General features: G+C 42.7%; 1 protein-coding gene and 1 long non-coding RNA gene across 18 annotated transcripts in view; one reads left to right on the top strand and one right to left on the bottom strand.

The window, feature by feature from the left end:
- Positions 1–26540, bottom strand: part of LOC110989511 (uncharacterized) — a 322817-nt gene that overhangs the window by 255217 nt on the left and 41060 nt on the right. For all 17 annotated transcript variants that reach the window (XR_015424849.1, XR_015424847.1, XR_015424845.1 and 14 more), the window contains 2 exons: positions 2548–2723; positions 785–985 (listed from right to left, as the gene is read on the bottom strand). Coding sequence is in view for 9 of the 17 variants with exons in the window: in XM_087134889.1 (XP_086991015.1) it covers positions 785–985; positions 2548–2723 (377 nt within the window). In the remaining 8 variants the exon portion in view is untranslated. The remainder of the gene's footprint in view (positions 1–784; positions 986–2547; positions 2724–26540) is intronic.
- Positions 11844–13151, top strand: LOC147799592 (uncharacterized). Its single transcript, XR_015424852.1, has 2 exons — positions 11844–12361; positions 12772–13151. It is a non-coding gene; the product is annotated as an uncharacterized LOC147799592 (long non-coding RNA).

Raw genomic sequence — 26540 nt, forward strand, 5'->3', positions numbered from 1 at the left:
CTTTCCGGAACAAATTTTGAGTACATAGTAATCATTTCCTTTTTGATTTTTAAGCATACTCAAAATTGTCAAGTACATTTTGTACTCAGATGATCAAGTCTTTTCAGTGAATAATAACAGGCACATGGGAAATTTGCATATGTAGTGACTGTTTGGGTGGTAGAGCACTGTACATATTTGTTGAGCATTCATCCAATAAATTTACAGTTTGGGGGTGAAATGGACCAAATTCGCAGAACTGAAGCGAGCGGAAACATCATACATTGTGACCATCCTCTGTGTGACGTGTGACATGGCAAAAATTGAAAATGGCTTAAATTTTTCGGTTATCTGCAAGTTCTTAGCTACTGCACAGACTATAGAAGGACATTCACTCAAGGGATATGAATAATGCATATCCTACCATAATAACCATAGTCTATTGCTGCCCCAGGTCAAACAAACTGTCCCAAACCTTCCTATGCCGTTTGTGTTGTGGATTGTGGAATAAGTAACGTTATGGAGCATCTTGGAACCAAGACTACAACACTAATATCAGTAATCTACATGTATGTGGTGCTCAATTAGCACAATGTGTGTGAATATTTTTGCAACAAATAGCAGTCAAGTTCCATGTTGCAAGATTGTGGTGTCTTTCATCTTTCACTTTTTTTTGTTGCCAGCAACTACATTTGAACAGTGATGACGTCATCAAAGTTTGAATGCATTGTACGGAAGGTTGAGGCCAAAATTTAAACAAAAATTTCCTAGACCACATTCCTGATTGGCTTAAAATAGCACAAACCTCAGCAATGATTCCGTAGCCCAAATGTGCTGCAATGCACAGAGGTGTCATGCCTTTGTTGTTAACAGCTTCAACATCAGCATGGTGAACAAGCACAAGGTTCATGATAAGTGTCAAGTGGGACATTCCTCGTTGAACAGCTCTGTGGAGTAGCAAATTCCCAACAGGATCCCTGTCTCTATTTACATTAAACTCCAGTGTCTATCAAATATAAATAAATAGAAACATTAAGTACAAGTATTTCAGCAAAACATTCTGAAATGTCTCTTTCCATCATACATTAACTTTTATTCAATGCAATCAAAATACCTTAACATTGTTGATGACCTTCAGAATATGCTCAGAAAGAGATATCCTTACATGGTGCTACCGGTACCACAAACCTCTTTAATCACTTCCTGCCAGGTAGAATTTGCATATGCAGGACAAGTTTTCGGGCAATTTTCAAGATTTTCTGTTTTCAAAATTCTTCAAAAATTTGTAACTTGATTTACTGAACAATTACACCCAGATTGTGTGGGGTTGCGTAATTTCCTTTGTTCCCGAAATTGGTCCAGTGTGTTGCTGAATGGCAGTGGTTTCTTTTCAAATGTAGCCAGATTAGCATGCAGCGGTATTGTATTGCTCATCACGGGAGTACTTTTGTCACCGCTGATAATCCGCGGGTGCTGAATGCTGCAAACAGTGGTCAACTGTTTCAAAACAATGACAGATTATCTCCACTAATGCCAGCTGAAAAATGATGCCAATTTCCAGGAACTTGGTCTTTTGTTCCAAATAAAGTCTTTTGTTACACAGCCCAGCTCCTTTGTCCAATTTCGTGCACCCTGGCTATTCGTAAAAACCCAAGGTACCCGGTACTGGGAACCCAAGAGGCAAGTGGTTAACTAATATTCACTGCTTCTTCTACAAACAACTTTGCAACCTGCTGCCCCACACCAACTACCAGTAGATCCTCTACCATATCATACAGAGAATTTCGAGACAATCAGTTTTCACTTTCTTAATTAAAGACATAAACAAACATTGTGTAGGTTTGTCAATCAAGAAACATCAAAAGTATTTTTCTGCCACAACAGTGGCTTTAACCACATTTACACATGCATATTTTCTTGGGACATACATGTGCACTGAAATTCTGTGACATCATCAAAGGGGAAGTTATGTGTATTAAACTTCATGCCTTATATGTAAATTTTGTAGTTTTGATTCAGAAAATTTTTCCTGTCATCCTGCACAGTCGAAGTACAAATAACTATCTTCACTCTGATGCTTATTGTGAACAGAATAGGAAAAAAAGTCCTGCCCAGTTACCTAATGATTACAAAGAAAAACCTGCAGTAAATTTTGAAGTATTTAAAATGCAGTGCACACAGTGTAGCTTAATGCAAATAGAGAGAAAAAAACAAACCCCAAAAGATAAGAAAATTCTGACAAAGCCATTCATATATTTACATGTATGAATGTGTTTTTTTTTTAAGTTTGAATTGATTTTTAGCAACAAGAAATAAAGGTTGGATGTTTAACAAACATACTAGTGGTTTGTAGCTCTCAATGAGAGTCATGTAACTGACCCCCAAAAGAATGACTGAACAGAAAATCTGTGACAAAATGAGTACACCAGAAACCTCAGCCACATTTGTGAAAAAGGAAACAGCTTTTAAGGTTATTTTGGCTGAAAATAAAGGCTTTTTCAAAATGCATACTGCATTTCTTAGCAAAAAGCAAGCATAATGAAAAAAAATCACAGATATCACACTCACATGTAGCATCATTTGGAGGTCTTCAAAAGATTCCGAATCTGCTGAAAGTTGAAATATTTTCTCTTTTTCTGTGAATGAAGCTTCTTGCTTCTTGTGCATACGAAGAGTTGTCTGGTAACGTGAAGGGAGTTCCTTTCTTGTGTGGGGACAGAAACACAGTTGATCTGGTGTCCGACCTACAAAAACAAAATTAAGGTCAAATGTCACTTCACAAATTAATAAATACAGGATGAAAGGCAGTTTATTAATCGTCTAAAAAATTGACAGTTTAAAATCTCCAAAATATGCTAATCATAGGCACAAAATACATCGCAAAGACCCTTTTTCTTCTATTCAAATAAATAGCTGCGATCAACATTGTTTCTGTTTAAATTTTCCTGTTTTTACCGGTAGCTTGACTGTCCACTGTTATCACCTGTGATTTGTTAGGCACGATGTCTAACAAAAGATTTTAATCATGCGGCGCGCCCCAGAGTACCACACTGCACCGAGGGTCAGTGCACCTCGGCTGGCTGACCTTCAGTGCTGCTAACCTACTTTTGATCCTGCATAACAAAGGGTACAGATTTGCATAATGCTTTCATGGATGACTGCATTCACAGACACTCATCCAATGCTGGCAATTTTCACTATTAAAGGCTTTTGCTTTCTGCTGAAAAAAAAAGCACCTTTAAATTTTGTCCAACAGGTGGAACAGATTCGTGGAGTTGTCATGATAGTCCACTTACATGAAGGCTTTTTGGCGTAACAGCTGATACAGAAGGCCCACTCTCCAAACATTCTTCTGTTACTGTGTATTATGTATTCATAAAGGAGGAAGGCCACCTGGCATCTGTGTACGGACTTAAATTAAACTCCCCCCCCCAGCTTATCAAACCACTGTTACCAACCCCCTTCCACCACGCTGTCAACTGTCAACATACCAATTGCTGAGACGTAAACAAGAAACCAATTGATATATGAGCTCTACACATTCTTAATTATCGTCATCAGCTATTAGAGAAAGTGTCAGTCATTGGCTGGAAATGAAATTCTGTGGTCACAATCATATCAATTATTACATTCCCTTACGGTATAGTTGGCGCTTTTGATTGCGAGGAGACAAAATCAGTTAAATTACCGTAGAGCCTGAATATATTCATTGAGTATTAATTTTGGCTGTGCTGAAATTAATTCCTCAGCCTCAGAATATTTTTCCCAGGCTCAATTTTCTTTATAGCCTTTCCTCACACTTAGAAACTCGGAATATTTTTTCTCAGACTCAGATTAATTTCCCAAAGACTAAGAATATTATATCCTGGACCCAGGAATATCTAAAAAAATCTCTATCCTCAGAATATTTCTTCCCAACTCACAATATTTTCCCTGTGTCAGAACTTATGTGTTATCAGACTATCAATATTCTCCATAAGACTCAAAGCTTTCACTGGACTCAGAATACTTTCTCAAGACTTAGAATATTTTATCCCAGCACTCAAGAATATTTTACAGAGCTCAGTACATGTAAATGAATTTTTTTTTTTACTCACCTTTAGTTGTTTTCCTGGCCACAGCCATTTTTCCCAGACTTTAAAATAGGTTTCACCAGACTCTATAAATATTTTTTCAAGAGTGACTGGGAATACATGTACCCTGTACTTTTCCTGGCCTTTTTTACTCCTGGATTTAATAATATTTAACTGGACTCATCAATTCTTCCCGGCTCTGGAATATTTCCCCACCCCACACTTATCCCCGTTTTCAAATTATTTTCTCAGACTCAAGAAAAGTTTCACCAGACTCAATATTTTCCCAGACCTTCCTTAAAACTTAGAATGTTATATTCCAAACTGAAGAATGTTTTGCAGGACTTAGAAAATTTCTATCCGGTACCGGCATATAATTTCTTGCCCAAAAATTCCTTTCTAGTATTAATTTTATTCCTGGACAAAAACTCTCACCAAGCAAACTCGTGATTTATTCCAAACGCTGAAAATACCATTTCCACTTCAAAAGCTTAAAATATATATCTGTATTACACTTCTTTTTGAAGTCTGAAGGGAGACGCACGCACCGTACATAAATCAGGAATATGAAGAGTAGTTCACTTTCCCCTTGCACACAATGATTCATGTACATGATGTACATGTACAGTCCATTACAGATAAAGAAGAGCACTGTTAATATAACGTCATATTTATAGCAAGGAAAATTATCAGTCCCAAGTCTGTTTTGTTTTCCATTACCGATAATATATGGTAGCTATTACAACAAGGTAATTTATAAAGTCCCAAAGAAACAGTGTAAGTTTGACATACATGTAATGGGATTGTTTCTTAGCTTTTCTATGAAAATGTGTGATATTTATATATATATACAACCGTCAAAGGGGGTTCATTACCTTTAGTACCCCGTCCCAATTATAAAGGAACAAATTCTATTTTTTTTAAATAATGTGTCTATACAAGTTGTTGGTAATGTCCTCTTTCATTGAATTGATGGTTCTTTAACCACTTGCTGCCCGGTGCTTTTTTTTAACCGTTATATGCGCTGCCGGGCTCTTTTTTCATATTTTCGTTTTTCAAAAATCTTCAAAAATTCATATCTTTTTTTTCTGAACGCCTAAACCCCATAAAATGGGTGTCCCGTGGCGAGTCTAGCCCTCACAAGCAACCTCCATTGACCCTTCGGTTTTGCGGCCACGCCGCCCGCTCTGTGTAGAGCCCCCATTGTGTGCGTTACATAAGGGCTCGTTTGTTCCGGGCCTTGGCCCAGTGCGTTGCTATGCTGCCGTGTTGCTATGCAGAGCGATTGACGGTCAAGACCTCAGCGTGTATTATGCGGTGAGTGAATGGGAAGCTGTGCACGTGCACTGTGCTTGAGTGAATGGGAAGCTGTGCACGTGCACTGGGCTTTGTCAACTGTTCAGTGAGTGCGGGCAATGACGGACAAATGAATTCATGCTGTAAAAAAGGGGTCTAAAAGTGTGTCTTTTTCGTGGCGCTGCTGCGTGTAACTTTCGCTATTTTTTGAAGCTATTGGGGTTATTTTCTGTTATATATTTTCCCATCTACCAAACTTATATCCCCCCCCAAACCACTCTCATATTTTATCTCCCAACTTGTTCATTTTCCCTCCCATAGTGTAAGATATTTCCCTTCCCAAACTTTATTTCCCAAATCATTTCAAGTAAAATTTAGAAACCAATAAAATAAAGTACACATAGAAATACACACAGACAAATATTTGGAGAGAACTTCTTTTTCTCTTATTTTCTTGTCATTTCTCTAGTGTTTTCTTTTCTCATTGAAGTAGTCGAACTCATAAAAGTAGTAAAATAAATTTCAACTCTTTCTCATCGAATAAAAATCAAACACCGGTGCAAGGAATAAAAAGTACTTTCCAGAAACTTTGTCTTTTTCGTCATTTTTTTCACATGCTGAAAACATGACCACCTAGTAAAACCATTACAAGGAATTGTGCCACTTTTTCAAGAGATGAAAATACTACATCCTCAAAGCAGTACGTTCCAGAAACTTTGTCTTTTTTGTCATTTTTTTCAAAGGTTGAAACTATGACCACCTAGTAAAACCATTACAAGGAAATGTGCCACTTTTTCAAGAGATGAAAATGCTACATCCTCAAAGCAGTACGTTCCAGAAACTTTGTCTTTTTTGTCATTTTTTTTCAAAGGTTGAAAACATGACCACCTAGTAAAACCATTACAAGGAAATGTGCCACTTTTTCAAGAGATGAAAATACATCCTCAAAGCAGTACGTTCCAGAAACTTTGTCTTTTTTGTCATTTTTTTCAAAGGTTGAAACTATGACCACCTGGTAAAACCATTACAAGGAAATGTGCCACTTTTTCAAGAGATGAAAATACTACATCCTCAAAGCAGTACGTTCCAGAAACTTTGTCTTTTTCGTCATTTTTTTCAAAGGCTGAAAACATGACCACCTAGTAAAACCATTACAAGGAAATGTGCCACTTTTTCAAGAGATGAAAATACTACATCCTCAAAGCAGTACGTTCCAGAAACTTTGTCTTTTTTGTCATTTTTTTCAAAGGTTGAAAACATGACCACCTAGTAAAACCATTACAAGGAAATGTGCCACTTTTTCAAGAGATGAAAATACTACATCCTCAAAGCAGTACGTTCCAGAAACTTTGTCTTTTTTGTCATTTTTTTCACATGCTGAAAACATGACCACCTAGTAAAACCATTACAAGGAAATGTGCCACTTTTTCAAGAGATGAAAATACTACATCCTCAAAGCAGTACGTTCCAGAAACTTTGTCTTTTTTGTCATTTTTTTCAAAGGTTGAAAACATGACCACCTAGTAAAACCATTACAAGGAAATGTGCCACTTTTTCAAGAGATGAAAATACTACATCCTCAAAGCAGTACGTTCCAGAAACTTTGTCTTTTTTGTCATTTTTTCAAAGGTTGAAAACATGACCACCTAGTAAAACCATTACAAGGAATTGTGCCACTTTTTCAAGAGATGAAAATACTACATCCTCAAAGCAGTACGTTCCAGAAACTTTGTCTTTTTTGTCATTTTTTTCAAAGGTTGAAACTATGACCACCTAGTAAAACCATTACAAGGAAATGTGCCACTTTTTCAAGAGATGAAAATGCTACATCCTCAAAGCAGTACGTTCCAGAAACTTTGTCTTTTTTGTCATTTTTTTTCAAAGGTTGAAAACATGACCACCTAGTAAAACCATTACAAGGAAATGTGCCACTTTTTCAAGAGATGAAAATACATCCTCAAAGCAGTACGTTCCAGAAACTTTGTCTTTGTCATTTTTTTCAAAGGTTGAAACTATGACCACCTGGTAAAACCATTACAAGGAAATGTGCCACTTTTTCAAGAGATGAAAATGCTACATCCTCAAAGCAGTACGTTCCAGAAACTTTGTCTTTTTTGTCATTTTTTTTCAAAGGTTGAAAACATGACCACCTAGTAAAACCATTACAAGGAAATGTGCCACTTTTTCAAGAGATGAAAATACTACATCCTCAAAGCAGTACGTTCCAGAAACTTTGTCTTTTTTGTCATTTTTTTCAAAGGTTGAAACTATGACCACCTGGTAAAACCATTACAAGGAAATGTGCCACTTTTTCAAGAGATGAAAATACTACATCCTCAAAGCAGTACGTTCCAGAAACTTTGTCTTTTTTGTCATTTTTTTCAAAGGTTGAAACTATGACCACCTAGTAAAACCACCAGAAATGACATATTGTTTTCTACTAGATAAGTGGGGCATCAAGTCAAAACACACATGAAAAACGCAAAATATAAAATGTCAATGAAAATGTCCATGAAAATAAATGTTCAAAGTGTCAATTGAAGCAGGGGGCGACGCAGAGGGGCTGGTGGCACGTGTCGCACTCGAAGTGCGTCTTCTTTCGCAGACCACGGGAAGCGCAGAGGACACACCGCCGGTAGCGGAAGTCGCCATAGCTGGTCCTCTCGAAGTCCACGGGGAAGTGTCGGCCAACAAAGCGGGAGTTGCTGACTGGTGGAGTATCGTGCTGAGGGCGGTACTCGGGCAAGGGCTCGTCGAACAGCAGCTCACGGACAAGACCCAAGCGGTAGTCGAGGAAGGAGGGGGGTTACCAACGGCCAGGTACACGGCGTAGGTGTTCACCAGCGTCAAGTCGAGCAGGTAGAAGAAGAGCTTCTTGTACCACTTGAGGGACTTACGAGTTGCTCGATGATTTGCCGCTAGTTGGTCGCTCTTGTCAACGCCCCCCATCAGGGCGTTGTACTCGATGACACAGGTCGGTTTCTGCTTTTCCTGCCCTGTCCTGTCTTGCTTGCCGGTGCCACGGATGTCTGCCGTATGCATGGTGGAGAGCATACGGATGTTGCGCTTGTCTCGCCACACCATGGCCAGGAGAGAACCGCTGACACCCAGGTCGGCCGACCGGGACGCTGTTTCGCCCCGCTTCAGCTTGACGAACTGCAGGTCTTTCGGCATCCCTTTTCTGTTCCCCATGACGGTGCCGACGACGTTGAACTTCTGGTTGTGAAGTCGTCGAAACAAATCGGGACTGCTGAAGGCCCGGTCGAGGGCAAGGTTGTAGCCCTTACCACTTAGGTCGTTCACCAGGTCCATCACCACTTGTGTAGTTGCTGGGAGGTCTCCTCTACTTTGGCCGGTGTAGATTTTGAAGTTGTAGCAGTACCCAGCGGCACTCCCGGTGCTCTGGCACAACTTGTACATCTTGATGCCGAAGCGGGCCCTCTTTCTGGGGTTGTAGGTAGCGAAGCGGAGACGCCCGTAAAACTTCAGCAGGGAGTCGTCGACGGAAATGTCCCGTTGAGGAACATAGACAGTGGCAAACTTCTGAGCAAGATGGTCGACGACTGGGCGCACTTTGAAGAGGCGGTCGGTGCAGTCATCTGGCATGGCGGTGTTATCGTTGAAGTGCAGGGACTGCAGGATGGCAAGGAAGCGATCTCGGGGCATGACGGACGGGAATAGGCTCATCTTCAGTAGTGGGTCGGTGGACCAGAAGCTATGAAGGGTGGGGTGCTTCGCAATGCCCGTCATTATGCAAAGGCCCAGAAAGGCCTTCAGTTCTCTAATGTTCAGATCAGTCCATGATCGCATGTGCGCCGATGTCGTAGCGGGCCTCTGCATGGCATACCGGTTGCTCTCTTGCACTATCTTGTTGTAGAGAACGTCGTCAAAAAACAGTTCAAAGGCTTCACTGCAGGTCGAGCTGCGATGCAGGCGGGGGTCGACGGCACCACCATTACCGGTGAAGCCGTACTTCAGCGGTGTACTGTCTTCATCTGTCCACTGGAACGGTGCGGCACTGCTGCTGATCGACGCGGCGGTCTGTGTACGGGACTGTCTCTTGCGCTTGGCATATACCGCCAAGGGTACATCACTGTCAATTTCTGTACTTGACTGTACTTGAGCAGGTGACGGCGGTGATGAAAAAGACGAAGAAACTTCGTCTGAACTCAGATAAAACTCGCTTTCGCTGGAAGAACTGGACTCTCCGGATATAACTTCAGCCATGTTGTCTGTACTCTAAATAACACGATACCCAATATGAACACACGCGAACACTGCAAGGCGTTTTTATTCTCAAGCAGCGAGGGCCGTGCCCTGTCAGTCAACGTGGCAAGGGCCAGCAGCGCCCGGGCCGGGTCATTCATGGGGCGCAGGTGCATAATGAGCCCGCACAGCCCACGCTTTGTCTTCGGTGCAGTGCAGCGATAATCCCCTGCGAGCGCCCGGCCGCGCGAACAAATGCGCTCTGCTAAACAATACACGGATTACCTTCGCTAATTGCAGCGCTCTGCGCTGAAAGAATACAGGGATTGATTGGCAGGGCCCAGCAGCTCTCAGGAGCTCGTACTTTTATTCAAGGCTTTGATAAGTTCGGTCACCCCGGCTATAAAAGAAGTTCGGTCACCCCGGCTATAAAAGAAGTTCGGTCACCCCGGCTATAAAAAAGTCACAATTCACCGGCCAATGATGGCCTAAACTTTTTAACTGACAGCCCCAAACTTTTTTAGAAACGCCCAGCAACTTTTTTTACAGTAAAGTTCCGATTTCGGAGTCCCGGCCCCAAATATAAGGCCTATGGCTCCGTTACCGGAGCCCCCGGCACGAAGTGGTTAACATCAAAATGTTAGTGTGAGAAAGTGGACTTTGTTTCCTTATTATAGGAGCAGGGCGCTAATGGTAATGAGCCCCCGTCAAAGATGGTCCTCTCCTTCTAACAGCAAGCAACTTCGGCAAGCATGGACTATTGGCTTTTCTCCAGGGAGGGCTGCGGAAATAGACGTTAAAGTTTGTGTCCTCATGCAGGGTGCCCACAGTCACTCCACAGGGAGCAAATGAAGGCGGGGTCTTTGTACTTCGACGCCAGTTCCAGGGCATACCTCGCTCTTGCCACGTAGAAGTGGCTATTGTTGTTGTCCCTTTGAATTGAGTTTCCCTTGGCAGGAACACGAGAATCAATGAAGTTGTGGTATTCCTGTGCACTGCTGAAACGAAACCTGCGCTAAAATGAATGTAATATTCAATGTCCTCATGTCCTCATTGCAGGGGAAAGAAAACTAGCACAGATGTTCGGGATGCCATTTCAAATGAAATATATTTGTATTATTTCAGGAATTCCCATTTCCATAATTTCCAGAAAGTTTCTGACCTTTTCTAGCGTCTTTCTATTGACAACAAAAACAAGCTAGCAGCTGATCAGGCTGCACAAGCAGTGCCATTCACCTTTATCATTTAGAAAAACATCATACAGGAATATGATATATAGGAGCTTAATTAATTTTTTTTAAATATAAAAATGCATGGAAAAACAGGTGACATTTTGTTGACACTATTTGTGTGTATTGAAGCTTGTTGGCGCGAAGTAGCATGACCGGATTTTGACATTTTACGACCAAGTTTTGAACAATAATCCTACTAGTGTATCAAATCTCACCAAGATTCTACCTCTCTTCTTGTAAATTTGGAACAACGTGAAACAGATGTTGCTTGATCTGTGGTATGGTGGACCCACACATTCCGGTCTCATCTTGGTGTCTCCTATGAGCTCTAAAGCCTTTCAACAAAGCTTCTGGCTATATCAACTGCAGTTGGGAAAAGATCTGCCACAGAAGGGCACCTGCGCTTCAATTTCTTATCCTTGGGACTTGGTTTTGCAACGTTTTTTTCTTCTTTCAGGACTTTCTAAAAACCAACTGACATACTTTTCAGCACTGTTCAGCTCCTTGAGAGCCCTCTCTACTCTTAACAGCGTCAACAGCTGCACAGACTGGTTTTGAGTTTCCGCAAGAATTTGGCATACAGAATCATACAAGAAACTGTAAGGGTCTTAAACCTAGTCTACACAATGCTATGCCAATGAGAACTTGGCTTGCGGAATCACAAAAGAACGAGCAAGGGTCTTAACCCTGGTCCAACACAATGCTATGCTGGTGAGAATTTGGCTTGCAGAATTGCTAAACGAACGAGCAAGGGTCTTAACCCTGGTCTGCTATGCTGGCAAGAACTTGGCTTGTGGATAGGAACTTTGGGGTTGCACTTCAGCTTTGTGGTATCTCACTGCACCGAAGATTGAGATAATGATGGAAGGATCCAGATAAGGTGCCATAATTCAACCAGAGGGGTGCACCTCGCAAAAAGGCCCTAAATATGTCCGCCAAGCTCATTAATAAAAATTATACATTCAAAAATTCTATATTAGAGAGTCCTGAGAGCCATGAAATTGAGGAATTGGAGAAATATGGCACTGAACCCCTTGCCCGGTCTCTGGGCTTCAAATTCTGAGTAATTTGGGATGCAGTCGGGTCTGAAAATAGCACTATTTCGCCGTTTTGCAGAGGGATGGTTTTTCAAAATGGCTACTTTTCTGGGCAGGGACATTTTCTTCATTTTAGGGGTGGTCTGCTTCTGGTGAAAATTTCTCAAAAATTCATTGGTCAACCCCCCGAAAATTGAAAGGAAAATGAAAGGGGACATGTTGATCATCGTATTTCTGTACAACCTGGACACCTTTGAGAATTGTGAGTATTTTTAAAATTATTGCAAAGTGTGAGGATTTATCATTGCTGTCTGTGGGAATTTGTTGCGGTGCACCCAGAGCTGTTACACAGAGGACATTACTTGCCCTTGCAGATCTGCTGATCATTATCATGCGTATCGAATGGTTAATATCGAAATGGTCGGGGATGCAGGAAAATGTGCCGTGCAGTCGAGTCAAGACTAAAGTGTCGGCATGAAAGTGAAGGTTGCCTACAAGTCCTGCTTGTACCAAGTGAATATAGTCGACTTCAACACGGGTAAGTACATGTTGATCTAGCTTTAAAACATCTATGAATTTGACAGTTCAATTTGAATGCCGTGGTTCTTGAAAATAATATAAATAATTTCACATGAGTTCACCTGTTGTCAAACTATGTTTTCTGTGGAAAGATTTCCTTGCAACTGGCCTACATGTAGTTTTAGTCTTCGTTATTCTTTGATGTATGAAGCTTGCAAGCTAACTTTATAATTGACAAACTTATTTCGTGACAAATTTACGTCTTACTCAAATCTTTGATGAATACATGTACATACATCGTAGATTATGGGTGAACTCCGTTGATTCTGCCAGTATTGGTTGAGAGTTTTTAGTGGTAAAACTACATGTATCACTGTGATCCTTGAGCTTCGGTGGCATTGTATTGAATTCTATTCTAATTATTTTCAGGTTCTAAGAGATCTGTGGAGCATGGCCAAGTCAGGCCTCCATCACCCTGCCTGCCAGGCCTTCATCAGCCCCGCCAGCCAAGCCTGCGTCACCTCCACCAGCACCGCCAGCCAGGCCTGCGTCGCCTCCATCCGCAGTGCCAGGCAAGCCTGTATCACTCCCGCTGGAACACGCAGATCAGACCTCTTCTCAGATTCCCAGTTTCTCAGTGGGCTGAACTTCAGTGATTTGTTGGAAATGAATGAAGCGCAAAAAAGTTCCTCTAAGACTGAGCAGGGATTGGACAATCTTAGTTCCTGAGAACTTCTAATGGCAATAATTAAAAAAATGGACGGACAGCAAAAGAACATAGACTTCATCAAAAAACACATCGTTGCTCAAGGAGAGGAGACGCCCAAAGCCACATTTGTTGAGTTGGACAATGAAACAGTTTGGATAGGAAATGGTAGTTTCACGCATACTCTTCCGAAGATTATCAAGATGCCTTTGACAAGTCATCAAGTGCAAGAGAACTCATGCTCAAATTACTTTCTAAGGTATTCAGCGACGAAGAGCTCGCCACATGCAATTATTAAGGGGAGAGGGTGGGTGGAAAAGTTGTATCCAAGAAGGCTATAAGTGTGATCCACTATTTCAGGCCATTATGCTGCAGACCAGCATAGAGTTTCAGACGTCAACTACCTCTGACTCATACATAAAGTCCATAAAGGATGCAGTTAATGACAAATGTAAGAAGTTGGCTGTCAAACTTGGGCTTTAACCACTTCATGCTGGGGCATTTTTCAATGTTGATGATGCTGGGCTATCATTTTTTTCATTTTCTAAATCCTTCAAAATTTCATCATTTCATTTAACGGTCGTTTATAGCCGCACCAAGTAATATTTCGGCACTACTCTAAGTTGACAGGTGGCCTTCATTGACGCCCGAGTATTTCAGCCAGGCCAGCAGCCTTGTAACAGAGCCCAGATTGTGCGGTGTTGTATAACTGTCTTTTGTTCACGAACCTGGCTCAGTGCACTGCTGACCTCTTTTCAATAGGGGCCAGATTAATATGCAGCAGTGCTGTGTGGCTCATTGCTGCGGTGGTGGAGCACTTTTGTCCCCAGTGGTAATCCGCTCTAAATGCCCCAAACCCTGGTATACTGTTTCAAAACAAGGCTGGATTATCACCACTTTTGAGAGTGAAAAATGTTAGTAATGCCCAGCAGCCTGGTCTTTTGTTCGGAGTACAGTCTTTTGTTACAGGGTCCTGTTTCCTTTGTCCGAGTTCGGAGACCCCGGCCACGCATATAAACCATACTTCTCCGATTCCGGAGTCCCCAGCAGGAAGTGGTTGATGATGATTGAGCCTATGACACTCAGGATCTGCATGTACAGTTGTACTGAAGCATGCACACATTTTACAATAACAGCAGCAAGCCTTGTCCATTGCCCAAGCATTAAGTTGGGACTTCCCATGAACACGCAACCTTTACCTTTTCAGATAGTCTGTTCCAAAACTGCACTGACTTGCATATAAGAACCCAAGGAACACAGTAATTTTGCAAGCAAGTACAACCATGTTGACGCGCCAGCCAGCTCGAAGACCTTTAACATTGTACCATGAATATTATATTCACTTCGTAAATAATATTTATCCAGAGGTGGCAGATACTTCATTTTAGATAACAATTGATTTGACTCCGGAGGGTGTAGATCTGTTTAACTTGTTTCTTCCTCTATCACATCAATGATGTACAGCCATGCAGTACTTAGGCCTGTGTAAGAACTTCAATGGAGTGATTGTACCGGCCAGTATGTTTTTCCTATGACAATCAGGCTCATTTGCCTGCCCACAACGCCACTGTCTACAAGAATGTTTGGCTTCTGTAGCTTTACTTGTTTGTGGCACAGTTGTCATCCTCATAGGCCCTAAAACTGAAAACCGGTACCTGTAATATTTTCATAAATGCCAAGATTCCATTATACTATTGATATTTAATAACTTCTAGTAAGAAAGATTGCCAGAAAGAAAGTGGAAAATGTCAATTTTACGGAAAAGAACAATGACGAATTTTTGTTGTTTTGTTATTGTGTCTAATTTTCACAACTTTCACAACTTACCTTTAAATAACTTTAATGCCACATGAAAGACTAGTAACTCTTACGTACAAAAAGGGTGTTTTGAAATTCACTTCGTTTTTCATTGGGACCCGAGTATTTCACCTTACTTTAGTACCCAATTTTCACACTTTTGTCGAATTCCCTTCAGATCATCGGTGATACTGTCTGGAAAACTGATATATTTTTTTATCTATCGGCTCATTTTTTTCAAGATCGAGAGTCATTTGTCTGATATGCGGTCCGTTTTTCATGCGGCTTAAAATTTCTGCACTGAGTTTGGCAGTGGTCAAAATGAGATGTCTGGATTTTGGGCATGGTGCACAGTACCTGGATACAAGTATGTTTGGGTATGAGTTGACCTACTGCATTGCACGAGTACTTACAATCATGTCAAACCGCCCGACTAAAGAGCATGAACTTTCCGTTTTCATCCATGAAGTTTCCTTTTTGTATGATACTTTTTCATTAGAGTGTACGTGATATTCCTCACCATTCAAAGGTAGAGAAATATCAGGAAAAACCTGGCAAAACTGGAAAAAAAATCCCCACTAAAATGTTGGCTTCACTTCCGACTTCTGACTCGGTTACTTCGGAGGTACATGAAAAAGACGGGCAAAAATGTGGCAGAAAATGGATTTTTATCGTGAGCAAAAGGACTTTGGGTGGTTAAATTCTAATCGGTATGTAAATGAGGGGCAAACTACTTATCTGAGCTTGCTGTTGATTGATTACTTTTGGGGTTCACCTGCCCGAGTACAGAGCCATTTTATTGGCTTCTGGCGCTGTAGTGGAATTCAGTGCGCATAAGCAGCAAGTAAGCGAGGGGCATGAACATACTTGACAGGTGTCTGCTAAAACCTTACTATTATAGAAAGTACCTACAGGTTCAGCCACCAAAGGTACCTGAATTGATGTAGCCATTAGCGTCAGACATTTCCTTTTGGTTTGTATCTCCCTGCATTGCCTGTGAGGATTGTGGAGAGTGCAAAGCAGGATTTGGCCATCGTGTGGAGTCGGCAAGGGAAGGAGAACTGTGCTAGTGTTTTTCGTCCAAATCCTTCACAAAAACTGGTTAGTTTGTGAAAGGGTAGGCTTACCACACACATTTCTAAGCAAAAGTTTTATAGGTGAATGTAGGTGCAAACAGACAACAAAACCTCACATATCATTTATAAATAGAGATGGCCTTTCTTTGTGTTTTTTGAGACCCCAAGTACAATTGTCGTGAGGGCTGGATAAGATTTTACTTCATCTTTATCGAGCAGGGCGTTACTGCCAGAAGACGAGTTAAGTGGGGATTACTTGCACTTAGCGACACTCCACAACTCCAGTGCATGTGAATGATGTTAAAGCATATCTGGAGAATAGGCCTTACCCTATATTTAAGAGTGGCCGTTGATGTTCCTGTATTGAAGGACTTCAGGCATTTAAACGTATGCTTGGGAGATTAAGGTCAGACTGCAGATATCAGAAGGGCTGAAAAATTGAGAATCACAAATGGAGCGTCCGTATTTCGCATTCAGGAGCAAAAAACTGCAGACATAAAGCATCCTTTCAAAAGTCAAAATCATTCTTGATTCAATTAATGCAAGCTTTTCATTGGATATCGAACAAGACCTTGTCAAGTATATCTCATTGTTTTGATCACACAGGGCTAATGGGAAGAGATAACCCGACGTATACTCATGACAAAATTTGGGGCCGATGGTAGGCTCACTTTTGTAGGACCTCGTAACAGCCACAGCAAATAATTTGGACAGGCCCACATCGGAAGAACTCATGTCCAGACAGTGAACAGGACTTGTCAAAGCCGTGCGGAAGAATGTGAAGAAGCACAAGATAGGCCACAGTGGTAATACATGTGCCAATGTATTACCAGAATACCCCCTGGAAAAAATGCAGGATTACAGGATAATAAGGAGCGTGTTGAATCCATGATGGTGTAAAGTTCGGTGAATTGGGACACCCGAGGCGGGTATGCAGACTGAAGAAATACAATAGTGGGTCCAAATATGAATGGTGTAGTAACGACGCAACCCATATTGTGTCCACTGGGGTCATGCCAGCTAAGAAAGGGGGTGGCCAGGTAGCATGTTTTGTCTAGCCATACCTGTATGCCCTCAATGAAGGGTGATTTGAGGTATTGGGGCACTCAGTAGGGCTGGCATGTGAGCGGTGTGGGGTCTTTCCACCGCCAGCCTTGTCTGACACACCGCATGAATAGGCAGGGTTGTGACTCATGGTCATACCAATGCCCAGGACACAGATGTTGTTGTATCTGCATTGCCTGGCTTTTCTCTATAGGGGGCTGTCCCAGAGTGGGCAAGATGACCAGAAGACAGCCGAAAGACAGAGTGTTGTACAGAGTTTGGAAGCCCCAACAGGGCAGGAGACCAGTGGGCTCCATTGCCCGGTAATGCTTCTATAAGGGCTGCCCTGGAAACAATAGGACACTGACCTGAGAGGGATCAGCGTTACTACTATGCCAGGATACCTAAGTTGAAAAGGCATCTGAAGATGGTAATACCAGGTACGAAGTGGCAGGTGTAGGCAGTGCTGGCATAATTAAGGAAGAATGTCTGGTGTCCCATTGCGGAGGAGAGGGCGACGGAAGACCAGAACCCGGATCATGTCTGTTTGAAGAAGACGAGGGCGTCCTTCAGAGGGGGTAAGGCTTGGTGTGTTTTACACTCAGAGTAGTCATGTGTGACTGCAGAATGGGTTGAGAGTGGAGGATCCATGGGAGGTAAATCCGGGTCCAGAGCGATAGAAGCCGGCAGGGGTATATCACTCAGACAATAGACGAAGGATTCAATGAAAGATCGAAACGCTGTCATCCATGGTTCAGATGGGAATTCCCGTTGTTTTGAGTGGCATCTGTTTTTGGTTTTCAAAGAAACCAATGAAGAAGAAGAACACGCTTGCCCATGGGCCTGGGATGTAGGGGTGAACCAGTGACTGATGTGGTAAGAAGGACCGGAGGCCTGTCCCCCCCCGGTGAGCCGTGGGGAGCTTGGCTGGCATGGGTGTCATCGTCTCAGGACATTGGACCAGCCGTAGAAAATCCTGGTTTACCAGGAATACCAAGCTCAAAGTGGAAGCCACGGATGGGTTGTGGGGTCGAAAACCAAGGCGGCGTAGTAGCCCGGTATGCAGTAAGCTCTTGTTTGGTGTCACAGTACTGTGGGCCGAGGGGTGTCAGGCAGGCTGGACCCAACAGAACATTGGGTGCCCGCCTTGGTGTTATCGATATGAGGCTGACTAAATGTCTGTTCAGCTGACACTACCGAAAAGGTGGCCTTGCGAGCTGATGAGCTATGGTGGCCAGTAGCCACTGTGGGCGGTGGGGAATTGCAGCCCCATTGTCCTGCAGGCATTTCTGTGCCATGGGCGATTGATGGGCCAACTCCTTATCTCTTAGGTGGTCGATGGAGATGCTGGATTGGTTGACTCAGTTGTCTGTTGAAGGGCAGAGAGTGATACACTCAATTCAATTCTATGCAGCTCTGAATGGCAATGAGTGAAGAATGTCCCAAAAGGGAATCCAAGGTCGTGGTTAAGACAGAAGTCCTTGTCTGAGCCGCATAGAATACGGAGCGCCCACTCATGCCGCTTGGCCTTTGCCCTAATTCTCTATTAGACAGGAGCTCCAGCGAACAGCACGGTCTCCATCTGCCACTTTATTCGGTTCTGTGCTCGACTGCTGAGGTGGGGATATCCCAATGGGGAGTCCCCCAACTCACGGCTAAGGCCTATATCCCCATCAGAGCTGCATAGAATTGAATTGAGTGTATCACTCAAGCGGCTAGGCCTTGTCCCCGTCTGACCGCTTTATCAAGGAGTGCCCACTCAAGTGGTTAGGCCTTGATCCACAAATAGCTGTTTAAATAATGGAGCGCCCGCTCTAGATGTTGAACAAGAAAACTCCTCCACCACATTAGTGTGGGTCGGGTCTCCTAGTGATACTTACTCCTGCCCAGCCTACATATGCAAATTTCCCATGTGCCTATTACAATTCACTCAAAAGACTTGATCGTGCATTCTGTCCCTTGACCCTCCAGAATGCACTGCGATCCCACCAGAGCCAAAGTGGGGAAGGATGAGCGTGAGAGGTTGAGCAGGGGTAAGTATCACCAGGAGACCCGACCCACACTAATGTGGAGGAGGTGTCTCCTGTGTTCACATACCCCTGCCCAGTCTACATATGCAGAGTGTCACCGTACCCTGGAGGTGGGTCGGCGACGGGAGTGTAACTACTAATAGAAACATAAGGTGGGCGTTGACAGAGTGAGCACTCACTAGAAGAAACCCCTAGGTTGAAGTATCCACCATCCGGCCTGGAACAGTGCTGGACATTGTCTGGACCACCAAGCAAAAGGTTGCTGTGCCATGAGATGTTTCGCTCTGCAAAACATCTTTCAGGTAACACTCGGTGAAGGCGGAGGGAGATTTCCAGCAAGCCACCTGGCAGATTTGAGTTAGAGGAACTCCTCTGCAGTACGACCAGGATGCAGAGGCAGCCCAAACGTCATGGGCCCTGACTTGAGATCGGGTCATCTCATCATGTTGTGCTGGCAAGTCTCAGCTTTCGAAGATAATGGCCGAGACCGTCCATCAGGCAATAATGTCCTCTGACACCGGGTGAAAAGGGTTTCGTTGTGGTGATGAAGAGCTGGGTATTAGATTCTTGGCAATGCTCAGCCCTGGCAAGATATTACTTGAGAGTCCAAACCAGACACCATCTCTTGCACAGAGTCATCTCCCGAAAATGAGGCTGTGTCAGGAACAAATATGTTGGGAGACCAGAAGGTATCTGGTTTTGCATCAGGAACCCGATGGTTGGGGCAAAAGGAACCCTGTGTGGCTCCCAGCAGCTGTGCCCATCGGCAATCGACAGGGCATGTAGCTCGCTACCTTGTCTTGATGTAACAACCGCGAGGAGACCGCCAGCCTGTGAGGAGGAGTGTTAGCCTGATCCTGAGATGCAGGTCAGACACATCAGCCATTGGTTTGAAAAAGGGAGGACTGGCAAGAACTTGAGGAAAGCTTCTGAGGTCCAAGGATAAGACGAGGCGTTTGATGTGGGGATGCCCAACAAACATCCCTTAAAGGGGATATAGGATAGCAGTGTGGTCGGAAAGAGTCGAGCCACCGCTGAAGCCTGAGTGGACAGCTGGCAAGGCTGACAAGTAGTTGTGGATGGCAGTAACCTGGAGGCCTGAGTGAAAACAGATACATGAAAAAGCCTTCGACGGAACTCACAGGATCTTCGATTGGAGAAACATCGTGGTCGTTACACCCTCTAGTAAAATGTAATTGACTGATGTAAGTCTTGTGAGTGGACAGCTGTTGACCCTGGGCTGAACTAGACGCAGCATCTGCAGAAGAACCTGATGCCCTGAAAAGTCATTGGACAATGTCCAGCATGTCAAGTGAAGACTCTCCGGTGGTGGGTGAAGGATCTCTGATTTAGGCTGACAGAGGAGGTCCTCTCTGACCAGAAGGACCAGCAGCTGTTGTACCAGGAGTCTCGTCTGTCTTTGAAACCACAGTTGGCAAGGCCAACAAGGCCATAACATGCATGGGAATAATAGAAAAACTGCAAGTAAGGAGCATCCAAATACCGAAGTTACTCCATGATTAAGAATCCATAAATCCTATTTCATTCCCTAGCACAAAGAGCATGAGCAGATAAAATGGTGACATTGAAAAAAAAACTTGCTGAGAACACCACTTTGTTTCAATTGCACGGGGCGCGGTCGAAGGGCAACCCTACCAAGCCATAAACAAAAAACAGGGGGCTGACAGTAAGCACACTATTTCCAGACCTTGTAACCTCCACAGTACAGACACTTTGGACACGCCCACTACAAAGGAACTTGTGTCTCGATAGTATGTTGGGTGTGGCCAGGCTGAACAGAAGAATGTATGGAGATCCCAGAATTATTAGATGAAAGGAACGTGTAGAATTCGGGACAATGAGAAGTTGGGTGAACTCGGACGCCTGAGGCATGGATGCTGAATTGAACGGTGTGATCACCAGTCAGAGACACAGGGGAGCCTGTCTGGAGATCGTAGTTAACTGTTACCGCACCTGAGTGCCCCAATGACGAAGTTTCAGATGTAGGAGGGCTTGAGGGGCACTGGGTCTGCAGGTAGGGCATTGACATCTTAAACTTACCAGTGAGGGGGAGCCAATGACGGTTGGAGGAACGGCCAGGCAGGGGTCCCCCTGAATGGTCAGTTTTATCTTGAGTGGAGCGTCCCAGGTCAGGATCAATGGCCTCATGATCGCGGAGTCCATTAGCAGACAGGAGCTGCAAATGGGGTACGGAAGATGAAAGCCCTGGCAGCGTAGCAGTCCAAAAAGGGGAGGATCGTCCGATACAATGGAAGGCTGGGTGCCGTGCTGAATTGCAGGACTCGCCCATGACACAAGCAGTGGAGTGTGGCAAACCCACTGTGGAACCCTTTGAAAACTTGGAGGGAGTTGACTGGCCCGGCTTCTGAGCGGGTGCTGCCCGGTGGGCAGAAGCCAGTGAGGGACCCGGGGCAGACGGTGCATCGTCGCCCACAAGCCCCTCTGGGCCATTGGTCGGTAGGGTTGCCCGGGGATGCAGTAGGTAGCGATGCCCAGTACCCGCAGCATAGAGAAGGAACCACTCATCATTCTCTGGTCACTGTGATCAAGGGTACTGTTATGGCATAGCATGCTCAACACGATCTGAAGATGTTTGGAGTGGGCATCGATGACCAAGGGTAGTGTTGTGGCCCAGCATGCTCAGCCTGGTCGGTAGGTGTACTGAGCAGTCATCAGTGATCAAAGGCAGTGTTGCAACATGGCACGCTCAGCCCGATCAATTCCAGTAGTGGTCATTAGTGATTGAGGCTACTATTGCGGCATAGCACGATCAACCCCGGCCTGTTCACACCACTGGGTCTCTCCTCGTCGAGGCCGTTAATCAGATAATGCAAACTGCACCACAAAGGAGCAGGGCAGCCCGCTAAGCCCTGCTCCACAGCCAGACCCATATAGCGTTGGGCAGTTATCATTTGAACACACGCACCACACAGAGAACTAAGGGCTGCCCAGCCCTGTTCAATGGCCATACACAACACACTACATGTACAGTAAGTCACATCAAAACCTGTAGATTATGCACAGAAAAAAGGGGCAGACAAGAAAAAATATATGAAATCCATGTAAAAGATACAAAATATGAGAATAAGCACTCTTACCAATAGATAAGAAATCACTCTTTATTCGTTAACAGAAATCAAGTCAATTCACAAATGCGAAAGGTACGGAACTCAAAACTCTGAAAATGCCATCAAACACACGCCCGTAAACGATAGGTGCTGAGAAAAGGACGAACATGGTGGTGGGATTGCAGTGCATTGTGGAGGGTCAGGGGCTGAATGCATTATCAAGTCTTCTCAGCGAACTGTAATAGGCACATGGGAAATTTGCATGTGTAGGCTGGGAAAGGGTATGTGAACACAGGAGACCGCCAGATTTACGTTTTGCTCTCTCATGCAGCCGGGGTTTGTGGCTTAAATGGGCCACTAACATGTGAACCGCCCACTCAAGTGCCAAGGCCTATGGGGACTGCAGGGTTAATCGCTCCTCGTAACACCGATGGTAATAACCTGCAGAATGCACACACAAAAAGAGAAGAGAAACAACACCAAACGAGAGGTGGCGGTTGTTACAACAACAACCACGGAGCTATTTTGGATTTCAAATTATTTAATGGGGAAAAACAAATAGAAAAAATTAATTCAAAAAAATCACAAGATGTCATCTTCATGATGTCATCAATCTGGAATAATTTTTGTATCAAGGTCTTTGTTGGCTGTAACTTTGATGACGATCAAACATCGGGAAGTTCCGAAAATGATGGTTTGAAAACGTGTACAAAGTCAATGGGCTGAAACATGTACAAAGCCATATGGCAAAAAATGTAATACTCAAAATTCAATAATAACTCATGTGATGACATCATCATGACAATTTTTTTCCTAAACCCTTTCCTAAACTGTTGGGCCAAGAATCTTGACCTAACATATATCAAGTCAGGTTGAGAACAGTGTGCAAGTCTGGCTGTTGAAAAATGTGTACAAAACCCATGGGGAAAAATGATATATTCAAAATTCAATAATAAATCATGTGATGACATCATCCTGACAAATTTCTCATAGGAAATCCTTTCATGATTGTCTGAAGGTCTGGCATGTTTCAGGTCAATCAGATATATAAAACTAGTGGAAGAAAACGTGTATAAACCCTAAGGGGAAATAGTCTGAAAAAGGAAAAGAAAAAGAAACGAAAAACGTGTTGGTGGACAAACACAGCTGCTTTGGCCATGATTTATTTATCTAAAACCTGAAAACCGGGGAAGAAATTCTTGACGAAGTATGTACAAGATTTAATGACAAGTGCACATGAACGATACAGTACAATCATTGGTCAGTAGAATATTTAAAATCCATGTCATCTCGATAAATGTAACATGGCTTGTCATATAATGGTACAGCCATCAGATGAAATGAATTTCCATCTTCAACTTTTCCCTTTCTAGCCATCTGCAAAGTTTCAACCCAATGGGACATGTACTTTGCGAGATATATTGCTTTAAAGAGTGTGCCTTTAATGCCACGTTATCCTCGCATCAAGTCAATCTAAAACCTTTATTCCAGCCATACACACAGTTTGAAACCAATCGGTCAAGTACTTCAAGAGATACATTGATTTAATCAGTGCCCCTTTAATGTCACAAGATGATGTCATACTCAAAACAGGTCAATCTGGGTCTCAAACCCTTCCCTCTCAAGCTATACACAAAATTTCAAGCCAATTGGAGAAGCACTTTACGAGATGTAGCACTGTAAAGAGTGTGCCTTTAATGTCACGTGACTCGTCATCCGATGACGTCATAGTCACATCAGGTCAATTCAGGTCTAAAACTCTTCCCTTTCCAGCTATACACAAAATTTCTGCCCAATCGGACATGAATTCGCGAGATATAGTGCTTTAAAGAGTGTCCCTTGAAGGTCACGTGACTTATCACGTGATGACATCATCATCACTTCAGGTCCATTTACGTCTAAAACCTTTGCCCTTCAAGCTACACAATAAGTTTCAACCGAATTGGACGTGTATTTCACGAGATATAACACGCATTCAAAAGTGCCCCTTTAATGTCACAAGACTTGTCACCTGATGACTTCATTATGATGAACTTGGACAGAAACCTTGAGGACAGACCTATAAGAGTATCGAAGTCTAGCTGTAGAAAAAACATGTATAAAACCTACGGGGAAAATTTTTAAAAATCAATACAAAATAAGGTGATGACGTCATCATGACGTCATAAATTTGGCATTAAATTTGCATAAGGATTTTTGCCGACTGTAACTTTAATATTGAAAAATCAATAATAAATCACTTGATGATGTCATCACGACATCACCTATTTCCAATAAATTTTGTATCAGGGGCTTTGTTAGCTATCAATTTGATAACGAACAAACATTGCCAAGCTACCAAAATTGTGGCTTGAAAATGTGTGCAAGGTCAATGGGCTAAAAACATGTGTGCAAAAAAACCTGCCCGTTTAAGTTGATGTCACGCTATTTGCGCATAAATTGAAGACATTTTATGAAATATTATTTGATATTTTGACTCTTGCATGTATTTGGAATCGAACAAAAGTCATCATGACATCATCCATTTCAAGTAAATCTTGGATGGAGGTCTTTGTTGGCTATCACTTCGATAACGATCAAACATTGCAAAGTTAACAAAGTTGTAGCTCAAAAACGTGTACAAAGTCAATGGTAAAAAAATGTGAGAAGAAAAACTGCTCCTTTAAGTTCACGTCAAGTGCTTTGTGTCTAAACTGACAAAAAATTATGAAATATTATTTGATATTCTGATGCTTGGGTATATTTTAAATTGAACAAAAGGGAAAATTTAGTATGATTTCTATGATAATATGAAAAAAATAAATAATAAATCACTTGATGACATCATCATGATGTCATGTTTCTAATGCATTAGAGTTCTTCATTGGTTGCAAGTTGCAAAAGCAATGAATTTATGGTGACAAAAAATGAAAAAACAAAGGGGTTTTTGAGCAGAAGAAGAAAAGGAAGAAGAAACGAGAGGTTGTCTGTCTGTTTGACAACAGAACAGAGGGCTTTTTTTGCATTCTTTTGTACATTTAAACAACTACATGTAAGTCATCATCACATCAAGTCATTTTTCATATATAACACCTCCCTTTCAAGTTTTCTGCAAAGTTTCATCCTGAAAGAACATGTACTTCAGGAGATATACGGCTTTAAAGAGTTCACCTTTAATGTCATGTGACTTGTCTCCTGATGACGTCATCATTATATCAGGTCAATATTTGTCTAAAGTGCTCCCTTTTCAAGATATCTGCAAGATTTGAATCTGATTGGATATGTACTTCAGGAGAAGTAGGGCCCTAAAGAGTGCACCTTTAACGTCATTGGCTGTTAACATCGTACATCGAGGTGTAACAAAGGAAACTCTCAACAAATATTTGGGGCTGGACAAAACAAGTCCATATTGTGATGGAGCTAAGAAAAAGAGGGAGAATTATGGCAGCCATTTGCAGGGTTCAGCAAGTGAGGGCGCAGTGCTGGGTGATTGAGAATTTCAATGAATGGGGTAACGGACAAGGAAATAATGCATACTTGTATGTATTGGTAATCTGCACAGGTTGCAGGCACGGACGTGTATAATAAAATCTGGACTCGCGATGCCCTTAATCAGCTTGTAGAGTCATTGAATCCACTCGCGGCCATTTTACCAAGCCGAATACAAAGCTTTCCTGGCAATGTCCGCCTTTGTTCTTCCAGACGTCAAAAGAAGGGAGCCAACCCATGCTTTTGTATTCGGCTCGGTAAAATGGCCGCTGTTCGGCTTCTTTTTCATACAAAGGCGTTGCGAGTCCAGGTTTTTTATATACGTCCGTGGTTGCAGGCAGTAGACTACATAGATTAATTTGGTCTGGGATATTTTATGAACATTTGAATTAGCAAGGGAGAGTCTAGTGTATGATGATTTACTGTTGTACAAGGTGCCCCATGAACATGTACATGCTAATATATACTTGCTTAGTAACTGGGTCAGGGGTCAACTCATGTTTGGCAGCTCGCTGTGCAAACATACACACTGTGTAGATTCGTGACTGCTGTCTGCAGTCATGTACAGTCGACTGTATATGTTTAAGTTGTCCAAATAGAATTTTTGCCATGGTTCACAAGGTTTCCTCTCGATCCGTTGGTTATTTTACCATGTTTACTCACATCTTGTGCCGAATAAACTCCTACATTGTCAAGGACAGCCGTTAGATCTACATGTAACATGACAGGTGAAACAGTCACCTTTTTGTCGATGGCTTTCATTATGTCATTTTTACCCACAGCGTACATGTCTGAGTACTATCATTGCTTTTATAAGTAGATTATAGAAGTTGATTTGGAGAATTTCCACTTTCCGGTACATTAAGATGATTCCAGACAACTTTTTCAATAGGTTTCTCCATATGTAGGTTACCTATGAATGATACACATGTTTAGCATTGTTCCATGGTACGATTTTCCTCAAGTTTGAGCTATTATCATTTATTCC

This window comes from Acanthaster planci, linkage group LG03, assembly GCF_054643075.1.
Source record: "Acanthaster planci isolate LZ-2023a linkage group LG03, COTS_SCS, whole genome shotgun sequence".
Lineage (NCBI taxonomy): Eukaryota > Metazoa > Echinodermata > Asteroidea > Valvatida > Acanthasteridae > Acanthaster > Acanthaster planci.